Here is a 15948-nt window from a genome sequence, read left to right as displayed (position 1 = left end):
TGTCATATCTATTTAAAACTATTACTATTAACAAACATTTGCTTCAAATATGTAATACTATTTTATTTTAATTACCTTTAATACAGGACATTGCTTCACTTGTGATGTTTGCTGTATTAAGAAACTTTAATACACCTAACTTTTCTGCGGTATCCCCGGAGAAAAATGAACTCTTTCCATTCTCGATGACAAAGAACGTCGTGCGGTAAATTTGGTTTTCAATAGCGTATTCTGCGTCCACTTCACCAAGAACCGTAAGAGAACGATTTGATCCATAACCTCGGAAAATTTTCTTGCTACCCTTTCGTACGTCGAATACCTTAAATCCAACTTTCTTCAGAATTTTCAATCCGCTGTACTAAGGACGTCGACGTCAGCACCCATATCAATAATAAATTGAGCGTCTACACCTCCAACAGCGGCTGCTACTGTGTTTTTCCCGTTCAGATGAAATAGCTCACGGATTTCTACCATATCTGTAGTATCGTTTATCTCCCTAACAAAATTCTGCTTCCAAATCACTGCATGTTCCGAACGTCCAGCACCATTTTTCCGACTATCTCGTCGAACATAGGGTTGGAAGGATTTACACGGTTTCCAACAGCATCGTGCAAAATACCCTGTTTTACCACAGTTGTTGCACCTGGAGTCACGGGCAGGACATTGTTGATCACTAATGCGATGTTTTCCAGAGCACCTTGTACAAGTACCTTTTTTATCCACTGACATTTTTCTGGATTTAGAAAACGTGTTCAAATCTTGCAAATCCATTGCATCCGAAGGCTCACAATGCTTCGAACGCAGCTCCTGTACCTGCTTTTGTACAGACTCATACGTGCGTCCTAAATTCAACATTTCGTCAAGAGAAACATCACCCTCCAAGTATTTAGCTCTCAACTTATCATAATGTTGCGTAGCAAAACCAATTCGATCTATGATCATTTCATCAATTTGTTCATCAAAAGGCAGTGGCCTGGGTTTTCAAACGTAAAACAAATTGATCCAACCTTTCTTTGGGGTTAAACATGATCTGACGAAATTTGTATCTCTTGTATCGTAGCGACATTTTGGGAGAATAATAATTGTCCAAAATTTCCATCGCCGCTCGATAAAGATTATCCAAAATGTTCTTGGGTACTTCCACATTACTCACGATTTTCCTTACGTCCAATCCACCGAAACATATTAATGCTTTAAACATTTCCTCGTGATCGTTGGCATCCCTAAATGATCCGGAATCTAATGTTCCATGCATCTGAGTTTTCAGGTGGAAAATACATAAATAAACTTAGCAACCAACAATGATCACTAGTGAAAAACCAAAGCAGTGGTATCTAAGCAATCTAAACAAAAGAATATAGCTACCATGGACATTTTCGCCAACAGAAGTGTTTGTTCGTTTCGCTGGAAAATTCTCAAGTTGTGCCTTCAAAATCCTTTGCCTTTTTCCAAGTATCGCGTTCTTACGGAAAAATCTTCAAGAGCATCAAAATGGACATGAACTAGAAATTGCGGTTTGTTCCTCGTCGCCAATGTAGTAGTCCCAAATAATGGGTATGTCCAAGTTGAGTTGTTGGATACAAATGACGAATTTATTTTACAGTATCCTAGTTTGGCCTACTATTATTACAAGTTAGCGTTTGCCTACTACAGTGCGATAGGCACCGAACGGCTTGTAGGTAGAATTGACTGTTTCACTTGTGCGGGACGATTTTTAGCTTCTACTCAGGGCGAGATGTGAAGACAAACTGGTTACTGGAAATTAATGAGCTAACGAATTGGCCAGGGCAGGTTCAGCGAATGACTTCGTTGGTCTTGAGCCCGCGCTGCCAATTTCGACAAGTTGGATAAGGGAAAAAATACGATCCTGGGCTTCGTCCGAGCACCGCAATTATTGGAGAAATCTACAAACGCGTCGCCAAACAAAGGCGTTTCTAAAACAACCGTGCCCAGTGATTTCGAAAACCTCCTACATTTTTCGAAGCTCCACTGCGGCATGCTGACCAGGGCTTTAACCGGCCACTGCAAACTCAATTATCACAGGGCAACTATTCAGCGCGCTGAGTCTTTTTCATGTGATCTTTGTGAATTCGACTACAGCACCTCATATCATCTGATATGCAACTGTCTAGTGGTAGCGTAATCGCGATTTCGAGTTTTCGGCCGTCCTTATATAGACGAAACCATGTTTAGACGACTGAAACTCAGAGATATACTAAAGTTTTTTATCCAATGTGGTAAAGAGCTTTAGGCTTACTCGCAGGTAAGTTGAACTACTTGTGAATTTAACTTACCTGTTGTTTATTTTTGTTTCTGTGCTGTTATTTTTCCCACCCGTCCAATCCGACTTCCCCACACTTCCCTGTCCTTTGCTTCTGCTCAGGAAATGATGAAACCACACGGCAAGGCACAAATCCTCGACTACATACGGGGAACGTGCCATTTAAGCCAACATATTCTGATTCCTGATACATTAATCGTTCTACTCATTTTATGAATTTGAACACCATTTATTTCAATTTTTGCTTTATTTTTTATTTCGTTCATTTTATTGATTTTCTTTAATTTATTCAGTTTATTTCATCCCACCTCCAGTAGGGTGCCTTCTTCGCATGAGTTCGGAAAATTAATGAATGATCCAAAAGTGATATGTGTCAGAAATGCCTCATCTCACTGCTAGGTGAATTAAATCGGTCTTTAAGTTTGTGATCATTTTAAATTTTTTATTTGGTGGGGGAGTGGAGTTACCCTGTAGACCCCCTCCCGTCAGCCAGCATTGCAGTGAATGCGAAAATACAGTAGTAGTGGGTAGTATTCGCACCAGTTTTTCACACACACAGTAGGCTAGATCCATCGCCGGGGAGACCGAATAGACCGCGTCGCACAGCTAGCAGTGGGTCGTTGGGGCGCTGGTGAATCGGAAGATATGCTTCACCCGGAATCGCCGGACTTCAGCATCTACTGGATGGCCCGTTGCGTTGGCTAGATCCACCACCGGGAACTAGATCGAGTAGATCGAGACGACGCGGAGAGCTGAATGGCACACAGAAACGGACATCGGTATCAGGAGAAATCTACCGATCGGTTTCATGAGAACAAGCTAGATCCATTGTTGGGGACTAGACCGAGTAGTTCGCGAACAAGTGGGGCTGAATGACTCATCGAGAAAGTAGAACGAAATGGAACGAGAGGGAGCCAAAGGGCTCAAGAAATTGTGGTGCTATAACCAAAGAAGAATCGGTATCGGGAGAACTTCATTCGCCGGGGAACTTTTCGTCGGCGTAAGCTAGATTCACCGCCGGGGACTAGACTGAGTAGAACGCGAAGAGACACCACCAGTCGTGGGTCGTCGGGGCACCAGCGAACCGGACGCCCTGCTCCGCCGGAATCGACACATGGCTGGGTGGCTCAGCTTCGGGAGAACTTCTCTCGCCTGAGAACTCTCCGTCGGAGTAGGCTAATTCCACCGTCGGGGACTAGACCGAGTAGTTCGCGAACAAGTCGGAAGCTCAACGAGTAAATGGCGCTGAATACGCAGATCACCTGGGTTCAAGTCCCAACCCAACCCCGCACATAGGGTTAGAGATTTTTCTAAAGAGATTTCTCTAACTCGACAAAGAGGCGAATGACCCTAAGGTTAAAACCTCTATAATCAAAAAAAAAATGGCGCTGAATTGTACGAGAAGGGAGTTGCGGTGCTAACTGGCACAAGGAAGCCGAGTCGTGGTGCTGAATGGTATAAGGGAGTCCAAGGGTGAATTAGACAATCTGAAGTTAGCCGCCCAGATTGTCTTCGCAGGGGAGGAGCACTAAGGCTCGACTCACAGCCAGCTTTCCGACTGCCATGCAGAAATTGCTAGTCTGTGTAGATGGTGGAGAAGTGGTGGTGTGTCGAGGAGTGGCGCTGTAACCCTGCGGAGAAAACGAACTAGTAAGTAATTGAATAAGAGTGAGTGCTATGCACATAAAAACCGCTCCCCGAAGTAATGCCGTAAGGTAGTGCCGGGGAGGAACCAGGTTCTGGGCAAGAGCAGTGGTTTTTTAGCGTGATCGGGTGATGGCAGCCCAAACCCGTTCCCTGAGACAGTAGGGTTTTTGTACATTTTACCTGTCTCAGGGTTTTCTTGAATTTTTTTAACTACTCTAAAAAAACACACACACAAATCAAAATTAGAAACTCGTGCTACTCTCAGGGTTTTCTTAAAAAAAATTTTACTGCTCTCAAAAAAAACAGGCACACACAAATCAAAACTGGAAACTCGTACTAGTCCAATAAAGTCAGAAGTAAGTCGATTCATTAAAAACGAATGATTGGCACCGGTTTGGTTTTTTTTGTTTCACTCAGGCCGACACGAGCGACATTCAATTTGCTAGAGATTACTGAGTAGGGAAAGCTATGAAAATTTAGAGCCTTTGTACTCAAGTTAGAGCAACGGCGTGAAATATACAGATCGGAGAACTAGAAGTGGCAGGGTCATTAGAAAGAGGCTTAAAATCCTACGAACTAGTCTTTTATTTTCTGTTGGCAGGAGTCGAGCTTAGGCAGCGTTACTACGAATCGCTCAAGTCTACCAACATATCTCACGACATAGACATACTTGTCCCTCTTTACCATGAGAACCGAAGTCGATTTACAAACAAAGGTAAATTAGTTTCTGTGTTATATTAACTGACACACTGAAATAATTATTCTACGATTTCGCATCCCAAGTAAAAATTCTAGTTTTATAGCACAAGTGCATTCTAAGTTTTAAAAAGGTCTTCGTAAAACCTCAATTGTTATTATGTTACTAGGGTTGGTTGCCTGTCATTAGAATGCAATACCTAGCACTGCTTACGATTAAATTCACTGTTTCATGAAAACTCACCTTGATTCAGCACAAAGCGCGATAGCCGTAATAGATAATGGATCATCTTCAACGACGTCCGTTGATTTCAGTTTAACCTTTTCGAATACTTTAGATGATTTCAGCTTATAAAGCACTTGTAGTGTACCAGCACTTGAATCCCAAAACTTTATTGATCCGTCTAAGTGTCCAGTCATGACAATTTCGGAGTAACTACATGAAGTTGGTTGCCATTCTCCTCCGCTGATCGGCCATTCCCTTTCAGAGTATCCGGATCGACGAGCTGACGTATTTCTCCCTACAGAATAGAAGGCTGGAACTAAATCAGTTGGACAATCGGCTAAATAAGTGCAACATGTAACTGGGGATTCATGGATATCCATGGAATAAGGCGATTCAAAAGTCGGATATCCAGATGTCAACAAATCTATCAACACTAAATCATTCTGCAATAGAACTGCTACTGCATTCGGTTCCTGTAAATCTGTAAAATTAAGGAAATATAACAAATTAAACAAACTAGATTTTAAAATACGTACCGCTCCCCCAAGGACTATCGCAAACAGTGATAAAATCTACAACAGGATGCTCCATTTCCAATACTGTAGTAGATTTACTTTGAACTAACACCGTTATGCAATGCGACTTATTGCAACACTTTTCGGTTGGAAGACCACCAGAAAAAATCGTGAATTGTTCTCTGTAAAATGAAATAATAATAATAAGTTATTTTATTTGTTATCTTATTTATGTTCAAAGGCATCGTTGTCTAGGTGTAACTAGACATCCATCTATCTTTTTCTTCCTTCTGAACCAAAATACGACGATTCTAAACGGAAAAGCATTATCAAAATTGAAAAATGTTTATTATGAGCGATCAAAGTCCAACAGTTAGAAATGGCAGCGGAAAGTCTTCCAATAAACAAAATAGCAGAACCAATTTCTATACATACTGTATACATAGAGATATATCATTTACAATATAAGTTGTTGGAACCAACTCCCTAGCTTTGTTAAAAGAGAATCTTCTCTCAATAATATTCGAGAAGGTTGTATAACATAGCTTAACAGATGAAACTAGCAAAATAGTAATACAGTAGAAACTTAGTTAATGTAAGATAATTTATGAGTTTGATTTTCCAACGATAAATCCAATTGTAGAAATTAAACAGGATGTACTTTACTCTACAAGAAATCAATAAATATAAATAAATAAATAAATAAAATATTATTGCATTGGAAAGCGAAACCATGGTACGAGGGAAAGATCGTAGTAATCACTGGTAGGTATAAGACGCAACACCTTTTTGCCTTTCTCGTATAAAGAAAGGCTATGCAATCACTCCAAAAATCAATTTTCCGACCGAGGGCCGAGTGTCACATCCCATTCGATTCAGTTTGTCGATATCGCAAAATATCTGTGAGTGTATATGTACGCGTGTGTTTCAAATAATGTTACTCAATTGTCTCAGAGATGGCTGAACCTATTTGCATAAACTTAGTTTCAAATGAACGGTATAACGCTCCCATAAGACTATTGAATTTTTAGTTGATCGGATTTCTGGCTCCGGAGTTACGGGTTGAAGAGTGTGGTCACACAGCAAATTGGTAACCCTATAATGTCCGAATGATGTAATACATATCCAAATACGATCAGCATTACTTTGATTGGCGGGTCTTGATCACTAATGACCAATCAAAGTATTTTTGACCACATTGGTCACCTATGACGGATCTCGATGCCCCCTGGAAACTCGCCAAGTTCTCGAGCTAATGTCACACCCATTTTCCAGCAAACTCTTAACCGATTTTCAAAAACTTGATTTCGAATGATAGCTATAATACTCCCATTGATTGCAATTGAATTTCATTCTGTTCTGACTTTTGGTTCCGGTGTTGCAGGTTGGTTATTTGCAGTCACATAGGAATTTCTCATATAGCCCGGTACAATCGTAATACATCATAGGTTTAAAATCTATTGAAAAGAATATCGAATAACTTCGATTTGCTGGCCTAGATCACTGATGGCGAATTAAAGATTATTGGAATATATTGTCCACTATCGATCATTCCGGATGTGTCGGGTTCCGGGTATATTCCAGATCTAAAGCTACTTCGGTGATGACGGAACTAATTTTAACTAACCTAGTCTCAAATGGAATGTATAATTGAAGTTCGGTGTTGAACCCTCCATCTACCCCTCCACCTCCGACCTCCCAATCCCCCTCCTCTCTCACTACCCACCCTCTCAGACCAACCTCCCACCTGCATTTCCTTCATCAACCTCGTATACTAAAAGAAGTTAGATGATTCTCGACGCATTCTCCCCCTCCCACTACTTATATCCCTTCCCTACTCCACCATGAAGTTAACAACATTGATTCATTCATTTGTTTAGTTCAATTTCATGATAACACTGAATCAACAATTTGTCTCCACAATACTCGATTTGTAGCTGCAGCTCTCCAACGTCGGTTACGCCCAACACTCGCCAAATTAAGTTCCGCCTGGTCCGCCCATCGTGCTCTCTGCGCTCCCCGCCTTCTTGTACCAACCGGATCATTAGCGAACACCATGTTTGCAGAATTGTTGTCCGGCGTTCTTGCAACATGCCCTGCCCATCGTATCCTTCCAGCTTTGGCCACCGTTTGGATTCTGGATTCGCCACAGAGTGCAGCGAGCTCGTGGTTCTTCCTTCGCCGCCACAAACCGTTCTTCTGCACACCGCCGAAGGTCGTCCTTAGCACCCGTCGCTCGAAAAGTCCTAGCGCTTGCAGGTCCTCCTCGAGCATGGTTAAAGCCTCGTGCCCGTAGAGAACCACTGGTCATATAATCGTTCTGTACATGGTGCATTTGGCGCGGGGGTGAATCTTTCTTGATCGCAGTTTCTTCTGGGCCCCATAGTATGCCCTGATTCCACTGATGATGCGTCTTCGGATTTCATAACTCACGTTATTGTCAGCCGTTAATAAGGATCCTAGGTAGACAAAATCTTCCACTACCTCGAAGGTATTCCCGTCGATCGTAACGTTGTTTCCTGGCCGGATCCTGTCGTTTTCGGTTCCGCCTACCAGCATATACTTTGTTTTGGACGCATTTACCACCAGTCCGACCTTCTCTGCTTCGCGTTTCAGGCGGGTGTACAGGTCTGCCACCGTTCCAAATGTTCGGGCGATAATGTCCATGTCGTCCGCGAAGCATACAAATTGGCCGGATTTCGTGAAGATCGTGCCCCGGCCGTTGAGCTTGGCTCGTCGCATCACCTTCCAGAGCGATGTTAAATAGTAGGTACGAGAGTCCATCACCTTGTCTCAGTGCCCGTCGAACTGGGAAGTTCACCCGAAATCCATATGCTGTTTTGTACACCGTCCATCGTTGCTTTGATCAGTCGAGTCAAATTCCAGGGTAAGCTGTTTTTGTCCATGATTTTCCATAGCTCTACGCGCTCGATACTGTCGTATGCCGCCTTGAAGTCGATGAACAGGTGATGCGTTGAGACCTGGTACTCACGGTATTTCTGGAGGATTTGCCGTACGGTGAAGATCTGGTCCGTTGTCGACCGGCCATCGATGAAGCCGGTTTGATAACCTCCCACGAACTCATTTACTTTAGATGATAAACGACGGAAGATGATCTGGGATAGCACTTTGTAGGCGGCATTCAAAATGGTGATCGCTCGGAATTTCTCACACTCCAAATGGTCGCCTTTCTTGTGAATAGGGCAGATCACCCCTCCTTTCCACTCCTCCGGTACCTGTGCGGTTTCTCAGATCATGACTACTACTCGGTGCAGAAAAGTGGTCAACTTTAACTCCGCTAGCGAATGACGGATCTCAATAGTAGCACGACCGTAATAACCTACGAACTTGGAACTATTGAGAACCAGAGCTACAGGTCCAAAGCCCTGGTAAAGGAGGATGGTTGTGATGATCTATGCCGTGGTCATAACATACAGCAACAAAGGTCATAACCCCAAGTCCAAGGCGTGTAGCGACCCGTGCCGAGGGATGAGTGGTCGAGGGAGTGAAAAAGACGTTCGATCGTTAACGGAGCCTTCGGGGTACCTGGGCAACCCCAACAATAAGCGTCCCTTACCACGTTACTGCGGAGTTCTGGCGTGGCGGACCTTTCTGTCTCGCGCAACTCGTGGGAACAAAATGAGTGAAGTGAACAAAAACAAAAACCAAAAAACGGAGATGCCGAATCCCTTTGCCAAAAGTGGTTTGGCGAGGTCTCCCCCCATTGGGGTAGTGGAGCGAAGGGGGCTGCATCCGACAGCACCAGTGACTCTCTAGCGGTGTTAGGATATAGCCCTACCAACGCGCTGGAAGGGTCACTACCCGCGATGCTTAAAGTTGTGGAGCAAATCGATAGCATCATCGAGTTCGCAAATGCGAAGCAAAACATCCGCCAGGATCTGAAACAGAACCTGCTAGTGCTCCGCAAAGCTGTTCGAGTCGCAAGACAAGAACAGCAGGCATACGTCAAGATGGTGGATGGAAGAGAGAGGAACCCAGACAGTGTCTTGTGGCATCCGGGGGTGGCAGAAATCTATCGTAATATTTCAGCGAAGAATTGACCCACTGGGCTTCTGTTCCCCATGTCGTAGGAGGCGACTAATAACAGCTGTATCGTCAAATGGTGAGATAACATAGTACTCACAAGATTCCTATCCCATGCCTCCACGTGAGTCTATCGAGGATATGTAATCGTTAGACCGGCGTCGGCTGGTTGCTATCAGCCTTCTGCTGTAGCATCAAATAAGAACATGAGTTTGGAGGAGACTGCGGCGATGGAGGTGGAAGTGGAGAAGGATAGCGTGGAAAGCAAACTTGGAGAGCTGCTGAATAGTGGTTCGTTGGAGGATGTTGTGTCCTGCACTTCGTCTATTCTCAACTCTCCAGATAGAGACAAGGATAGGAAAGTGCCCAAGGAGGACACAGACCAGGCCGGCGGAGCAACCGGTGAGTTGAAGGGCTCCGAGAACAAAACAAGAGGAGCAGGAAGAACTCATCACTTAAGCGGAGCGGCGAAGAAACGCTAAGGGTGGCTGCTGAGAAACGGCCACAAACACACTGAAGCGCTAGAATTGGCAAAAATCCCAATAGGGAAGACACCATCTAAGCGACAGCGTTCGACGGACACGGAGTCGCCGAACAACAGTCGGTGCAGGAAGGAACCGCAACCGAAGAAGATCAGGAGTCAGGATCCTAGACAGACACTAAAAACTGAGCAGTGCCCAACTTTCAACGAAATGGCCAAGTCGTAGTCGATAGCAATCATTCCGGTTGGGTACCCTGCAAATACCCTCAGCCATGAACAACTGAATGCTACTCGATGCGCGCTGATCGATATCGTCATGGAGCAGAGCTCAAGCAATACGAGACCCATGTTTAGGAAGTGCACCTACAAACAAGGGTGTCTCGAAATCGCCTGTGTAGACTAAGATACAGCTAAGTGGCTGAAGGATGCCACAGATGCAATCAAGCTCTGGGAAGGCGCTTCATTGGAAGCTGTTGAAGCGTAGTAGATTCCAAAACAAGCGCTTTATATCGCGTATTTCCCCAACAGCATCGACAGGTCCGATGGGAACATCCTCCGCCTGGTGCAGAATCAGAACGACAATTTTTGCACAGAGCGCTGGAAAACCGTGAAGAGAACTGCGGTCCTCAAGATGGTAGAGCTCCTGTTGGTGGTAGATGAGGCTTCAGTGAAACTGATAACCTCCCAACACAACCAGCTGAACTATGTATTCGGAAAGGCTAGAACGCGCCAGCTGAAGGGGGGGGGGGCTGCCTTCGTCGAACGTGGAAGTTCTAGGCATGCACGGTCTGTAAAAGCTCCTGTGGGTGACCCAATACAAAAGCACCCTACTGTATGCGGCTCACGAACTGATACGCAAGGACAAGAACAAAAACCTCCTGCAGACGAAGGTGCGCAAACGGCAAGAGCAGAAGAAAATACTGGACCAAAAAAGGCCACTAGAACGTCGAACAGCACACAACCTGTGACTATCCGTTGGCACAAAAAAAAATGGACAAAGCATTGGCAAGCGAGTTGGTGGCGCCCCGGCCGTCGCCGAACGTGGAAGTTCTAGGCCAACATGGTCTGTAAAAGCTCCTGTGGGTGACCCAATGCGGAGCACCTCACAACCGATTTCTGACCATAGCAAGCCTGCAGCGACGATAAGGAGTGCATCGGTGGCAGCCCGCCTTACGAGCAAAACACAAAAGCACCCTACTGTATACGGCTCACGAATTGATACGCAAGGAGAAGATCGACAACCCCCAGCAGACGAAGGTGCGTAAACGGCAAGAGCAGAAGCAAATACTGGGCCAAAAACCTGTTTTAATCCACCTAGTGGTGCAATTGTGCCTTTCTCATTTGTCCAGACTACGATACCATGGCTGGTTATGTTCAATACAATGGTGGAAATTAATATTACATCGCTTGAAACCAGCGGCGGATCACGGAGGAAGATCCGGGAGGTCCGGGCCCTGCCGAAAATTTTCAACTTGTTAAGAATTTTTAAACTAGTTTTAATTTTAAAGTAGCAACCCCTCACTGCATACTCCCTCCGGGCCGGTATGATTGACGATTTTTAGAGTGATTGCATAACCTTTCTATATGAGAAAGATAAAAATGTGCCAAAGTCCGAAAAAGTCAATTTTTGTCAAAAATTATTTTTTAGGTTACATCAAATCTCAATGTTTCATGCATTTTAAAGTCATTTGGCATCAAAAATACAAATTAGATTTTGAAAATTTCCCTTACTCCCCCCTTTGAGAATTTTTCATTTCAGTTTATATGGGAATTTGCTGTGTGGCCGCACTCTTCAACCCGTAACTCCGGAACCAGAAGTCCAATAAATAAAAATTTCATTAGTAGATGGGAAGGTTGTACATTTGACACAAAGTTTACGCAAATCGGTCCAGGCATCTCTGAGAAACAGAGGTGACATTTTTCCGCGTACACACATACATACATAGATATTTTCCGATCTCGACGAACTGAGTCGAATGGCATATGACACTCGGCCCTCCGGGCCGGGATTACATTCACGATTTTTAGAGTGACAAAGGCAAAAACATTTTAGCAAATGTTGAAAGTTCTGCAATTTTTTGGTGAGCAGTTCTGTTTCATAGACATTATATCAATTTTAACTTCGCTTACCATTAAATAAAGACCCTTATTACAGTACATATCTTCAAAAACGAGCTCAATATGAAAGGAAATCTGTAGATTATGATTGATTTCAGAAATCTGGAATGTTCTATTGGAATGTTTTCAGGCAGGTGTTTGATATTGATGCTATTAGACAACTGTGAAATCAAGACCAATAGATATCAGGACCCCATTCCGACAATTTATCAAAAGTCCTCATGATGTTTACAATAACAGGTTATCTATGTTTTTTATTTATTAACAGATTAAGGCCGAAGTGGCCTGTGCCGTATACAAATGATTCCTCCATTCCACTCGGTCCATGGCCGCGCGTCGCCAGCCGCGCAGTCTGCGAAGTGTCCGCAAATCGTCTTCCACCTGGTCGATCCATCGTGCTCGCTGCGCGCCACGTCTTCTTGTACCGGTCGGATTGCAATTGAGAACCGTTTTCACCGGGCTATTGTCCGACATTCTGGCTACGTGCCCAGCCCACCGTAGTCGTCCGATTTTCGCGGTATGACAGATGGGCGGTTCCCCCAACAGCTGGTGCAACTCATGGTTCATTCGCCGTCTCCATGTGCCGTCTTCCATCTACACTCCACCGTAGATGGTACGCAGCACTTTCCGTTCGAAGACACCAAGTGCGCGTTGGTCCTCCACGAGCATGGTCCAGGTCCCGTGCCCGTAGAGAACTACCGGTCTAATCAGCGTCTTGTAGATGGTCAACTTCGTACGACGGCGAACTCTGTTCGACCGAAGTGTCTTGCGGAGGCCAAAGTAAGCACGATTTCCTGCCACGATGCGTCTACGAATCTCTCTGCTGGTATCATTGTCGGCGGTCACCAGTGAGCCCAAGTACACGAACTCTTCGACCACCTCGATTTCGTCGCCACCGATGCAAACTCGAAGCGGGCGGTTCTCATTCTCTTCTCGTGATCCTCTTCCTATCATGTACTTTGTCTTCGACGTGTTGATGGCAAGTCCGACGCGCTTGGCTTCTCTTTTCAGTCTGATGTAGGCTTCCTCCATCTTCTCAAAGTTTTGTGCAATAATATCAACGTCATCGGCGAAGCCAAGTAGCTGAACGGACTTTGTGAAAATCGTACCACTCGTGTCAATCCCTGCTCTTCTTATTACACCTTCCAGCGCGATGTTGAATAACAGACACGAGAGACCATCACCTTGCCGTAACCCTCTGTGTGATTCGAAGGGACTCGAGAGCGTCCCTGAGACACGTACTACGCACATCACCAGATCCATCGTCGCCTTCACTAATCGCGTCAGTTTGTCCGGGAATCCGCACTCGTGCATAATCTGCCATAGCTGATCTCGATCGATAGTGTCGTATGCGGCTTTGAAGTCGATGAACAAATGATGTGTGGGCACATTGTACTCGCGGCATTTCTGCAGTACTTGACGAAGAGCGAACACCTGGTCCGTGGTAGATCGTTCGCTCATGAAAGGTTATCTATGTACGGATCAGATAATTCTTATTGTAATATTGAATTAAATCAATAAATTTTTAACTTCAATCCAATTTTTGACATTGAAAATGTCTTACTGCACTATCTGGGGCAGGGTGTCATTCTAAAATCTAAAATCAAACGATGTTACGTTTTTGCGTCACTATTTTGAACGCTAATAACTTTCTTATTTATGAACGGATTTCCGTCTGGTTATCACTAAACAATTCGGAATTAACTGAAATTATGTTTTATTGCTATAGTGTTTTTGTATTTCAATAGTACACTATTGAAAAACAAGCAAAAATGAACAGATCTCGAAAACGTGAAAACTCTCATACATCAGTCAATCTATCCCCGGCAGCGCCGTCGAAAGGGAGCAGCTTAGTGATTCAAACGAACACGAAAAGTTATAAATAAATGTGCCGTGTGCCTGTTTGAATCAGTTGTTGCTCTTTTGCAACCCAAATAACATCGTATCTATAGCGTCTCGTACGGCAGATTTGAGCACCCAGCACACTACGCTTCTATGAATGACGTCATCCTCGACTATTTAAAGAATATCATTTCTCGAGCGACTTCATTCTCCCGTCGATCGTCGGGCCGTAAAGAATAGAAGTAGCAATCATGCGTGTTGACAATGCGCTGCGTAGAGTGCTGCATTTGATCACTGCTACCGCTCGGGGTGATCCGATGTAAAAAGCGCGCGGCTGGAAGAGTTGCCAAACCTCAGTTGAAGCCGACTCTTCCATTCTGCATGTTATTGATAAATTAAAAGCCCTTTTAAGGGCTATAACAAACAATGAAGAACAAATTTGAATATTTCCAATCATTGACAGCGATAATCCAATTGCGCAGTTTATATTCGTTATTTGTTGCTTGCACACGCGCAAGCAATCGGAAATTTGCAACAATCTGTTATTTGTTTAAATTTATCCTTCCGAAACAATACAAAAATGGGCAGCTACTTAAAATACTTTCGAGGCTGAAATTGGTGAAAACCTGTGATTTATTAAAAATAATCTTTCGGAAACATAATCCAAAATTCTGCAATGTTTCAGAAAATTGCCAACTGCCAACTAGCGAAAGCCGTACCAAAAAGAATCCGCAAATTTTTGTTCGTTATTCTGCATGAAGGCAGTCCTTCCATCAACAATGCGAAAGTGATAAAAGCCGATGTCACGTTTCAAACTATCAGTATTTCAAATTATCTGTTGAAGGGGAAGGTTGTTTGTTTCTTTACAATTTTAATTATTTATCCGATGTAAGTAGCGCGTGGGTGGAAGAGACGGCAAACCGTTATTGCGGCTGACTGATGGTTCCATTTCGCATGTTATTTTTGTACATTAAAAGCCCTTTTCAGGGCTATAACCAACAATGAAGAACAAGTTTGAAAAATTCTTGACGATGACAACGATAACCTAATTCCGCCGTTATATTCGTTACTTGTTGTTTGCGCGTACATTGACAATCTGAAATTTACAACAATCTGTGATTTGTTTAAAATTATCCTTCCGAAACAATACAAAAATGTACAGTTATTTAAAAGTATATTGTCATGCTGAAATTGGCGAAAATCAAACCAAATCCAAAAGTCTACAATATTATAGAAATCGGAGGATGTGAAAAGTCCGCAAATATTTTTTCGTTATTCTCGTGAAGGTAGTCCTTCCATCATCAGTGCGAAAGAGATAAAAGCCGATGTCACGTTCCAAGCTATCAGTATTTCATATTAGATTCTGAAGGGAAAGGTTGTTTCTTTTTATTTCGAAATATTTATCTGATGTAAGTAGCGTGAGAAGGCAGACCTTGTTTTGCAGCTGACTAATTGTTCCATTCTGCATGTGATTTTTGTTAAACCAAAAGCCCTTAGTTAGTTTAGTACTTTTCATTCCATAGCACGCGTGTTTGTGGATTCCACAAATAGTCCTTTTCAGGATTCCACCAATGGACTCCAAATATAGAACATTTCAGAGTTAATGTTAATTATACCACCGAATATATAAAGATGCATATGTTAAACTTTCTTTGTTTACGAATAGTATGAGTTATCACCAGTTAATTTTATATCATGCTTGCAAACATTTAATTTGATAGCAGGTATTTAAAGACAGATGTAAGGTTTTGTTTGTGAGCATCATTAATTGATGTTCCCATTTCATGGATTTGAATAAAACTTTTTTAAAACTTGAATTTATCACACTATAAGTTATCGATTTTAATTTAAAAATTCAACAATTATCTCTAGTGAAGAATAGCATGCCTGTGTGTAGTTCTGAAACAGTCTATGGCATTAACGGGTTTTAATTTGGCCACGGATCATATTGATTGCTTATAAAACTGGCTGCATTTTTAATGTCATCGTGGTCGTGTCTTGTACACAACCCTTAAATTTTTTTTAGGGTGGGGGGGGGTGTATGGTGTTAACCCCAAAGCCTTCTCTTGGCCTCGTTTTATCGAAATAATGTTTGGCT

General features: G+C 43.3%; 1 protein-coding gene across 1 annotated transcript in view; it reads right to left on the bottom strand.

The window, feature by feature from the left end:
• The window catches only part of LOC131694260 (syntaxin-binding protein 5), a 2823745-nt gene that overhangs the window by 1793783 nt on the left and 1014014 nt on the right, over positions 1 to 15948 (bottom strand). Inside the window, exons 8-9 of the mRNA XM_058982823.1 lie at positions 5387 to 5547; positions 4869 to 5331 (exon numbers count right to left, since the gene is read on the bottom strand). Coding sequence (XP_058838806.1) covers positions 4869 to 5331; positions 5387 to 5547 — 624 coding nt within the window. The remainder of the gene's footprint in view (positions 1 to 4868; positions 5332 to 5386; positions 5548 to 15948) is intronic.

The sequence above is a fragment of the Topomyia yanbarensis genome, chromosome 1, assembly GCF_030247195.1.
Source record: "Topomyia yanbarensis strain Yona2022 chromosome 1, ASM3024719v1, whole genome shotgun sequence".
Classification (NCBI taxonomy): domain Eukaryota; kingdom Metazoa; phylum Arthropoda; class Insecta; order Diptera; family Culicidae; genus Topomyia; species Topomyia yanbarensis.
This window is presented reverse-complemented; position numbering and strand designations above follow the sequence as displayed.